The 10,564-nt window shown below is 41.6% G+C and overlaps 1 protein-coding gene across 1 annotated transcript; it reads left to right on the top strand.

The window, feature by feature from the left end:
- The first annotated feature begins 7,459 nt into the window (after nucleotides 1-7,459).
- On the top strand, nucleotides 7,460-9,993 carry tisb (Butyrate response factor 1). Its single transcript, NM_001140451.1, has 2 exons — nucleotides 7,460-7,550; nucleotides 7,829-9,993. Exons 1-2 carry the CDS (start codon nucleotides 7,518-7,520, stop codon nucleotides 8,888-8,890), a joined length of 1,095 nt encoding a protein of 364 aa, NP_001133923.1. The 5' UTR covers nucleotides 7,460-7,517; the 3' UTR covers nucleotides 8,891-9,993.
- Nucleotides 9,994-10,564: the final 571 nt, after the last annotated feature.

Raw genomic sequence — 10,564 nt, forward strand, 5'->3', positions numbered from 1 at the left:
ACCTCAAACTTTACGCTGCATATTTTGCCTACCCTAAATACTTTTTCCTGTGGTCTAAGGCACTGCATCTCAGTGCAAGAGGTGTCACTACAGTCCCTGGTTTGAATCCAGGCCGTATCACATCTGGCCGTGATTGGGAGTCCCACAGGGCGGCGCACAATTGGGTCAGCGTCATCCAGGTTTGGCCGGGGTAGGCCATCATTGTAAATAAGAATTTGTCTTACCTGACTTGCTTTGTTAAATAAAGGTAAAATAAAAATAAAAAAATGAGAGGAGAGAGAGAGACTGTTTTCAATGGAGTTGGGACCATGAGAGAGAGAGACTGTTTTCAATGGAGTTGGGACCATGAGAGGGAGAGAGAGAGACACTGTTTTCAATAGAGTTGGGACCGAGAGAGAGAGAGAGAGGGGGGAGAGGGAAGAGAGAGAGAAGTAGGGCCTGTTATCAGTGGAGTGGGGAATGTTGATAGGCGGTATGGTGCAGAGATAGCGCCTGCACATCAGGCCTGTCGTGACGCACGGCAGACTCCCACGCCCACTCCCTCCCTCCGTCCCCCTCTCCTTTTAACCATCTCTTGCCCTTTTTTTTTACTTTCCTCCCCTTCCAGTTTGACAAAATGTTTCATTACCTCTTCCCTCTTTCATAAAATAATGCTATCTTCCAAAAGCAATCAAAGGTTTTGGAACACACTTCGTTCCCCTTATTATATTGCCGGTCTCATTTGAGTTCACATGCCTGTGTTTCCCTCTACAGGATTTACAGGCACTGATGGTGTTATGAAACATTTAGGGGAAGCTGCCTCCCTTGGTTTCCCAATCGCTCTTATGTGCTTTCCTTTTTCTCCACTAGACCAGCGAAAGAAAAAAAACCTGCTGTTGCGGAACCACTGTCAGAGAGTACAGGACGTTTTGTTTCATTTTCCTACTTCTGCTTCCCGTCTCTCCCGCCCCTCAACCTCCTGCTAGGCTACGCTGGCCCCACATCCTTGAGTGGGGGAAGAATGTAGAAATATGATAGGGAGCGAGGGAGAGGCAAATAGGGGGGATGGGGAAGAAAAAAGTGAGAAAGCATATTACAACTTCAGATTCTCATATTACTGAAGAACCAGGGAGAGACTCACAGAAGGTTTGAAAAGAGAGAACCAATGAGAGAGATAGAATTAGAAAGAGGGAAAGTAATACAGAGACCTGAAGGGGTGTTGGCATGGCGCTAAATTACAGAGGGGGGTTCAAATAGGCACGGCCCATAGGGATTAGTATCTGTTATACAGTATGTGGTAGTCCACAAAGTATTCAGAACTTCAAGCCTGTAAAGTATACACATGAAAACCAATCCCACACTGAAACTCCATTGATATTACTGAAACTGAACAATACTGGTCATGACGTTTGAAACCTAATCTTGAGGTATTACTACTGTTATTGTTTGCATTAATTGTGTTCTTTGTCACTGACAACGCATCAGTTTTACTGCATCCGTATAAATAAGTCGTCAGTAGTCAGACAGAAACAACCGAAGACTCCCTAACCTAATATGCCGTACAGTCCACTACAGTAAGGACGAGAGGTTGTGTATGACCACTCACTACTGACAAGCCAGACACAGAGAGAAAATCACATGACAGTCACGTAACAGGTAGACAGTATCAAAAAGGTCAGGGGTCATTCCTGTCAATCGTGAGGTCCCGAAGCTGGTGGGAAAACACCTCAAAAAGGGTGCCAGGCTGAGTCATAGTTTTACTGAACAGTGGGTCCACAACCGCACAGTTATCATCTAGCGGTAAGGCACCTGACCTTGAACACAGCTATGAGTGAAAATTCAGAAAAGGGAGTGTTGCTCCATAGGAACTGTCTTCTGGCAGTGTCTGACCCCTTTGTCACAAGGCGTCCCCACTCTGGACACAGCTACATGGTTCACTGACAACACTGTTCCCTACTTTATCCTGAGAGAGAGAGAGAGAGAGAGAGAGAGAGAGGAGAGAGAGAGAGAGAGAGAGAGAGGAGAGAGAGAGAGAGAGAGAGAGAGAGAGAGAGGAGAGAGAGAGAGGAGAGAGAGAGAGAGAGAGAGAGAGAGAGAGAGAGAGAGAGAGAGAGAGAGAGAGAGAGAGAGAGAGAGAGAGAGAGAGAGAGAGAGAGAGAGAGAGAGAGACTGGCAGATTCTGCACTCAGCTTTGACTGCCATACCACGCTTGCCTGTGAGGGGTTGGTTCAATCATTCCCACGATGGCTGGCCATTCGGACCTAGGATCAGCCATATCATTAACAAGAATAGGCTAGCACTGCGTTTAGCAACACCTACCCACCTCACAAGACAGTTTGGGATGGCAGCGTAGCCTAGTGGTTAGAGCGTTGGACTAGTAACCGAAAGGTTGCAAGTTCAAATCCCCGAGCTGACAAGGTACAAATCTGTTGTTCTGAACTAGGCCGTTAACCCACTGTTCCTAGGCCGGTTTGGAAAATAAGAATTTGTTCTTAACTGACTTGCCTAGTTACATAATAGTAAAAAAAAAAAAAAAACAGTTTCAAGTGTTCTTTTTTATTATCTGCTCAGTGTGAAAATAATGCATCAGCAATTTGACCTAGATAAAGATGGACAATGAAGCCCAGTGTCACTGGTACTGCGGTGTGTTGTCACTGCGCGCTTGGCCACGATATTCAGGTGCATGCAAACGTTAAGGAATACGGTTTCACGCTTGGATTGACAAACAAGCGTCCATGTTTCAACTGGCACAAAGCAAGTGGGTTACGTGACTCGGTTTTGATATTCATTGATAGCCCATTTTCTATTACAGGGAGACAGCCTATGTATACTGACATCCATTCAGGTTTTCCAGATATGGTAGACAGTGCTGTGTTTAAGTGGGGTTGTGTAAATAGAGGGGAGGCAGCATCAACTCACAGAGCCAGTGTGTGAAAGACAAGGGGTGGTATTCCATATATAAGGCCATGTTTGTTCTTCTGGGAATATTTCACACTGCCAAAATGTGTTTCGGAGGGAAGTGTAAAAACTACACCACCATAGTGAAAACAGAGTGCCACAAATGCAATCCCTCTGAGGACCGCTACAGTAAACTACCGCCTTGTCTTGCTGAGGTCATTCTAAAAAAAAACAGACATACCTGGAAAACACTATGTACCAAAGTACTACCCAATTTCAGTTGATTTTTTCAAAAGACAGATCTTTAAAAAATCATCTTAAACTTAATTTGTGGACTCATGACAGGTTCAACGTTGAGTTTGACAGAAAAAAAGAATATAGGCTAAGGTAAAACATACAAAGGCAATAGAGGAAAACGTCTATCACACAAACATTATAATCAATGCAGAGCAATATGTAGCCACTGTAAAGAACTTAGGCTTACTATACAGCACAAGTGCTCATATACAGTACACCTATTTCACAAAGACGCACTGATTACAAACAAAGGATAAGAACACAGAAACAACTCTTGAAGAAATAAGAGCCACTGTATTTCTAAGCGGTGAGACTCACTGTTAGTAATGTAAGGCGAGCAGGAAAGGAAGGTACTTTCCCTTGTAAAAGCTCTGTAAATATGGGCTCGTGACCAACGGTAGCAGCAGCAGCCGAGTTAGTCGATGCCTTCTGTATCTAATTTATCTAATTTATCTCATTTATATAAGTATTCACACCCCTGAGTCAATACATATTAGAATCACCTTTGGCAGTGATTACAGCTGTGAGACTTTCTGGGTAAGTCTCCAAGAGCTTTGCACACCTGGATGATATAATATTTGTATAAAAATTATTCTATCTCTGTCAAGATGGTTGTTGATCATTGCTAGACAGCCATTTTCAAGTCTTGTCATAGATTTTCAAGACGATTTAAGTTAAAACAGTAACTAGGCCACTAGTAACTAGGCCACAACTAGGAACATTCAATGTCATCTTGGTAAGCAACTCCAGTGTATATTTGTCCTTGTGATGTAGGTTATTGTCCTACTGAAAGGTGAATTTGTCTCCCAGTGTCTGTTGGAAAGGAGACTGAACCAGGTTATCCTCTAGGATTTTGCCTGTGCTTAGCTCCATTCCATTTATTTTTATCCCCCCAAAAAACTCCTTAGTACTTGCCAATGGCAAGTATACCCATGCTTTCTGTCAGCAAGGACTAGAGAGTTTTTCGGGGGGATAAAAATAAACGGAATACATGCACCATGCTTGAAAATATGAAGAGTGGTACTCAGTGATGTTTTGTGTTGGATAATGTCTTATTGCAAACAGGATTCATGTTTTGGAATATTTGTAGTCTGTACACGCTTCCTTCTTTTTACTCTGTCATTTAGGTTAGTATTGTGGAGTAACTAGAATGTTGTTGATCCATCATCAGTTTTCTCCTATCACAGCCATTAAACTCTAACTGTTTTAAAGTCACCATTGGCCTCATGGTTTCCTTCCTCTCGAGCAACTGAGTTAGGAAGGACGCCTGTATCTTTGTAGTGACTGGGTGAATTGATACACTATCCAAAGTAAAATGAATTACTTCACCAATGCTCAAAGGGATATTCAACATCTGCTTTTTTTTTTTTTACCCATCTACCAATAGGTGCCCTTCTTTGTGAAGCATTGGAAAAACTCCCTGGTCTTTGAGGTTGAATCTGTGTTTGAAATTCACAGCTCGACAGATAATTGTATGTGTGCGGTACAGAGAGTCGTTCAAAAATCATGTTAAACACTATTATTGCACACAGAGTGAGTCCATGCAAATTATTATGTGACTTGTTAAGCACGTTTTTACTCCTGAACTTATTTAGGCTTGCCATAACAAAGAGTTTGAAAATGTATTGATAATTTCTTTATTTGTAAACATTTCTAAAAACATAATTCCACTTGGACATTAAGGGGTTTTGTGTGTAGGCCAGTGACACAAAATCTCAATTTAATCAATTTTAAATTCAGGCTGTAACACAACAAAATGTGGAAAATGTCAAGGAGTGTGTATACTTTATGAAGGCACTGTAAATACCGACTATTGCTGATCAATTTCAATACAGTCAGATTTCTCACCATAAGTTTTTGTGATAATTTCCCTAATTCATACAACAGCCACCCCACCCCATGCACATATGTCAGCATGAGTGTTCATAAGGGGGTTCCTGCCTAAACATGCCTATTGGGATGCCTGTAGTGTACAAACTGCACCTTTGCCAAGACAGGAAAGCTCGAATGGAAAGCTTGGCGTATTGCACATCATTGCTCACCATAGAATATCCCTTAGGGCTTAGCTAGTATGTATATTTGTGTGAGCACGTGTGCATGAGTAAGTATGCCGCGCCCCTCCCAACTCACTAGGAGCGAGTTTCCATACTCTCGGGACCAGTGCCAGAAAAGAAACTTGGAGAAAATGCACACCCCTGCACAGCTTGAGAAACCAAACAAGTGGATTGGGAAACAAAATTGAAAAAAAGGGAAAGAGAGAGCAAGGAGTGAAATATTTTCCATTTCTCATTAACCATTTTTAAATATAATTTCCAACCAAATTTGACAAGGTAGTGGAAGCCTGGGGTTATTTTTAACTGGACATGAGTAGGCATGCCTGCCCTGCCTGCTTCTGTGGCCGGGAGTTATTATGCTGCCTTCGACTGATGAAACATGAGCTTTTCAGGGCCCCTGATGGACGTGTCCCACTGCTGTTGGGATAATGGCATAAAGTGAAAGGTACACTGTGACCACTATGGTGGGAAACTGACATAATATGTCTTGGGAGGGAGGGAGGGAGGGACATAGAGTGTCTCTGCCTCAAGTTTGTGTTCCCGTTTCACATCCAACCCTTGGCTATATAGACAATGATGAGTTAGCTTACTGGAATATGTATACAGCAGTTACTACACATCATGTAAGGCCAGTCTCTGCACCCATTTCCCCTCACATTGTCTCCATAATACGACCTTAATAGTGAGATAAATAGAGGCTTTAAAGCTTAGGACACAACCAGATAATACAAAAACACTAAGGATCCAGCAAAAGCGGTGCTGAAGTCATTATATAAGCATTTTAGGGTGTGATAGGGTTCAAGTAAAATGAGCAGTTTCCTCAAACACTGAAATAGTGCCCCTTCTGCCATTAGGTAGTTTTGCAATCAATTGACTCAACTGAAAGAGCTCAAAGCCCATCCAAGTGTAATCATTTCAAAGTAAATATATGACTTTCTGTCGCACTGCCTTGTCAGACTTATGAACTGTGTGACGACAAACCCAAACGACAAATAGAGACACCTCTAAGCGCTGTAGATCAACTGAACATGGCCCAGTCGATCCATGGGACACTGTCACTGGATACATTTTGACTGATAGATTTTTAAAACCCTCTCCACTTCTTCAACTTGACACTATTTACATGAGCAAATATAGCACAACTAATGAACAAAATACTCTCCGAATATAGTCCACTAATCAAGACAAAGAGTTGGTTACTCCTCACTTTGACATTTGGGCATTCTTGCACATGCTTTATTGTTGTTGGAAGGTGGATAGCTGCTGAGTTAATGCCTCGTGACTTCAGTATTTAGCCACACAAATTCAGATGCGTTTCTCACTCGTGTGAACAGTGCTATATCAGGCAAGGGATAGACCCAAGGTTTCATTATTGGTTAAATAGCAGAAACAGAAACATATTTTCATTATCCAAGAGTTTCCTGCTATCGAGGGACTAACATTGCCTGTTTATACTTGGGCTACCAGTAACACAGATGGAAAAAATCACACAACCTAATCCAGCCTACATGATATCACAAATAGAAACTGAAAAACCCTGTGTTTGAAGTCTAGACTGATTACTGGATAATGTTGTTTGTTACAGTAAGATCATACTAAAGTCATTACCTACATGGATTCATGTCAACTGTTTTTACGTTGTCACAATGCACATGAGCGTATTTATGTCTATAGCCTAAGGGTATATATATAAATAAATATATTGTTCCCCTTTGAGAGATAGCCTATAACTGTTGGAAAATGAAGGTAAAGACGGGAAATTGTATTAAAGACAGATGTTCTACAAAAACACAGAGCGGGTGTCACGCATAGAAACCAATGAGGAAAAAGTCTGGGGTAATTCTGGTAACAGCCTTGGGGAAAATGTGTCCAGCAACGAAGTAGTTAATCATAGCCTGCTACCCCAAAACTATTCGTCATCGTGGTTGAAAATCTAATGAACATAGGCAAATAATGAACAAGTGTGTCAGTATTTGTGGGCGTATTATGTTGTTGCCATATATAGCCTAGTCTATACGATGCGTTTATGTTTGAATGTTGGTGAAACTGAAACATTTCACAGCTGACTAAAACTACAAAAACTAGGCAACCTTGGTTGGTTGAGTTGTGTACGAAACTTTATGGGAGTGGTGTCCGGGAAAATAGCACAGGAAACCCCGCCTGCCTGTCAGCCCAGACAAACTATAAAAGGCTAGCAATGCATTAACAGCGCAGCGCAATCGCCCGTGTCTTGCAGCTGAAAGTGACAGGCGAACTAAAACGTTTCAAAGGACAAGAACACATCGAAGCATGTCCGATATGATCGACGATATTGTCACGAGGGTAAGGTTTATTCACTGTGTTTATATTTATGTTTTTGTTCAGATCAGTAACATATGCTATGGTTATGCTTTTGGTTCGTAAAAAAACTACTACTAGACTATTGTATAAGTTGTAGGCTACTTTGAACTTTGATTACATGTTGAAATATTCACAAAACATATTTAACATCATTAAAAGATTACCTGGGAACAGGGCATAGGCTACAATTCTGCATCCTGGGTAGTCTATAGGATAGGTATAACGTGATCATTTATTGACAGTCATATTTCTCTCCACAGAATCTGATCAATCTTGGTTTAGATGAACCATTCATCCAGCAACAAATTCAACCAATGGCACCTCGTCTCAACAGTTCAACTTCGTTCTTCTCACCAAAAAGTCATAGTCTAAACTCTGAGCAACTGAACGATGATACCCCTTGGCCACTTGACATTTGGAGCAAGATGGCTCCAAGTAAACAACAGGTTTCCTTCAGACCTGACCGCTCCATGAGTCTAACCGAATCCAATATCCTCTCCTTCGGTAAAATGAAGACCCTGGATGAAGTGCCTCCACCTCCTGGATTTCCTCCACTGAACAACCCGACTCCTCTCCCTTCCAACCGTTACAAAACCGAACTGTGCCGTAGCTTCCAGGAGAACGGAAGCTGTAAATATGGGAGCAAGTGTCAGTTTGCCCATGGAGAGCCTGAGCTGCGCGGTTTGTACAGGCACCCAAAATACAAAACGGAGGCCTGTCGCACCTTTTACAACTTTGGCTACTGCCCATATGGAGCCCGCTGTCACTTCATTCACGAAGAGAAACTCACCCCCTTGACCCAAAAGTTCCACAACCAAGCACTTGCTGATCAGAACCCACGTCAGCTCCGTCAGAGCGTCAGTTTCGCAGGTTTCATGAGATCACGCAGCTCTCCTCCCCCTGCGCTCCACGACCCCCTTGGCTTCACCCGTGCGCCCTCGGTGTCACCACCCCCAGCGGACATTCTCTCCCCAGTGTTCAATGACACCCAACACAACACATTTCAGTTTTGTCAGAGCCGACCCAGTGTTGGTGACATCCACAACATCCCTATGATAGTTGAGCCACAGAAGCCCTCACGCTGCGTTTGTGGCCACGGAAATAACTTCCCAAACACTCTGAACAAATCTTACGCTATGGAGGACCGCAACAATGTCTACATCACCCAGCCAAACCTCCAGCGCTTCTCTTCTGAAGATTCCCTCTCAGATCGGGATAGTTGCAACAGCACAGGAAGCACCAGCGGTTCAGAGTCCCCCACCTTTGATGGGGCTGGCAACAAGCGCCTCACCGTCTTTGCGCGCCTGTCACTCTCTGACTAGGAAACCCAAACCACACAGAGACAATCCAAATCACGAACCTCGATCAATTGTGAAGGTTCTGCTTACACAAATCAGAAATCCTATCAATATGATGCGCATCAACACTTTATACTGTTGTTTATTTATTAGTAAATTACTTGCTCAGTGAAATTTATTTGGTACTCAAACTTATCAAAATCTGTATATTTTTATACTTATGTATATTTTCATTTAACTTTTCATCTTGTCTTCCATTAATTGCTTTCTTTAAAAATGACCTTGATGGTTATGACAGTAACATACGTTTTATTAAGTGCCTTTACCTGTCTCAATCAATATGAGAAGGGCCTAGTAGCCTTACTTTAGCTGGATTACTTCGATTAGTCCTTCAAATATATGATCATATGAAACAAAAGACTCCCCTCGTTTAGTAAGCTGCCAGAACTATTTGTCAGATCTATTCATACTGTTGGTATTCATGTGTATACCACAAACTGTTGAAAATATTCAAACCATCAATGTGACTTGAAAAATGACAACAAGACATTCTCTCACTGTGATATGCACTTTAAAATAGGTATTGGGAGACTCGTCTCTCTATGTAGCATTTAACCAAAGCTTTATACTTACTTTTATACTTTTGCTACATTCTTTGTGTAAGAGCAGTTTATCATATTATTTTTGGACATCCATCATATTTTAAGACATCTGTGACAAAAGTGAGAAGGTGCTAGTACGCCGTCTGTGTATGTCACAGATCTAGGAGGGAGGTATTTGTGTAATCTTGCCATTTATTTAGAGACCTGTTTTGTTGCATAATGTTTTGACAACCCTGGTTGGGTCTTACTCAGCTGTAGTAGGTGACTTCTATTTCATCAGGGACTGTAACATCACAGTATTTCCATAGACTATAGGTTGACCTATTTGCCTTTTGTAATTGTATAGACTTAACTAATATATTTATTATGATATTTATTGTGTTAATACCAATGTATTTTGTACTTATTTATCAAGAACATGTCAGGGTCTGTGAAAACGATGTGTGAATTATTAAGAAAAAAAGAATGAATTTATTTTTGATCGCCTGAACAGGAGAAATAAATGAAAATGATAAAGAAATGTAATTTCTTGCATTTAATGGTCTTTTGTCAGTTTTACAGCTTGTCTCAAGTTTGATTCAATAAGGCAAACATTCCTTACTACTTGATGACAACACAAACAGAAGCTATATGAGGGCAGAATACATGGTTTACGCAATGATACACACAACACATAAGTTATCATATGATCAAACTGTATTTTGTGCTTAAATAATACAACAATAGAAACAGAAGATACCCTCATTTTCTCGCTGTGAGCAACCAGGCCATATCTTTCTATAGATGGCTGTTATGTCAACACAAATGGGTGATATTGTATTTGGCCCGAATACTGTGTCAGTCACTGAAGGCATTTGACCCAAAACAACAACTTAGTCCTTATCCTGCATGCATAGAGCTCAGTTTCATAACTAGCCATGTGGATATGCTGGAGTTGGTGTGTTGACCATTAGATAGGGAGCTGAGCTGTAACCTAGCTGTGTGGTCAAGTGCCTGTGCATATTTGACATTCCTCTCTTAGGACGCCCTGTGCTCACCCTTGTGTTTACTTACTGGCAAGGTTGCCATGGTTAACCGTCTTTCCTCTGCTCTGTAT

The sequence above is a fragment of the Salmo salar genome, chromosome 09 (assembly GCF_965601325.2).
Source record: "Salmo salar chromosome 09, fSalSal1, whole genome shotgun sequence".
Taxonomy (NCBI): domain Eukaryota; kingdom Metazoa; phylum Chordata; class Actinopteri; order Salmoniformes; family Salmonidae; genus Salmo; species Salmo salar.

Excerpts from the sequence above, each read along its gene's own strand:
- tisb (NM_001140451.1), top strand. The coding sequence starts at position 7,518 with ATGTCCGATATGATCGACGATATTGTCACGAGG. Across the intron at positions 7,551-7,828 it reads TCGACGATATTGTCACGAGG|AATCTGATCAATCTTGGTTT; the intron begins GTAAGGTTTATT and ends TTCTCTCCACAG.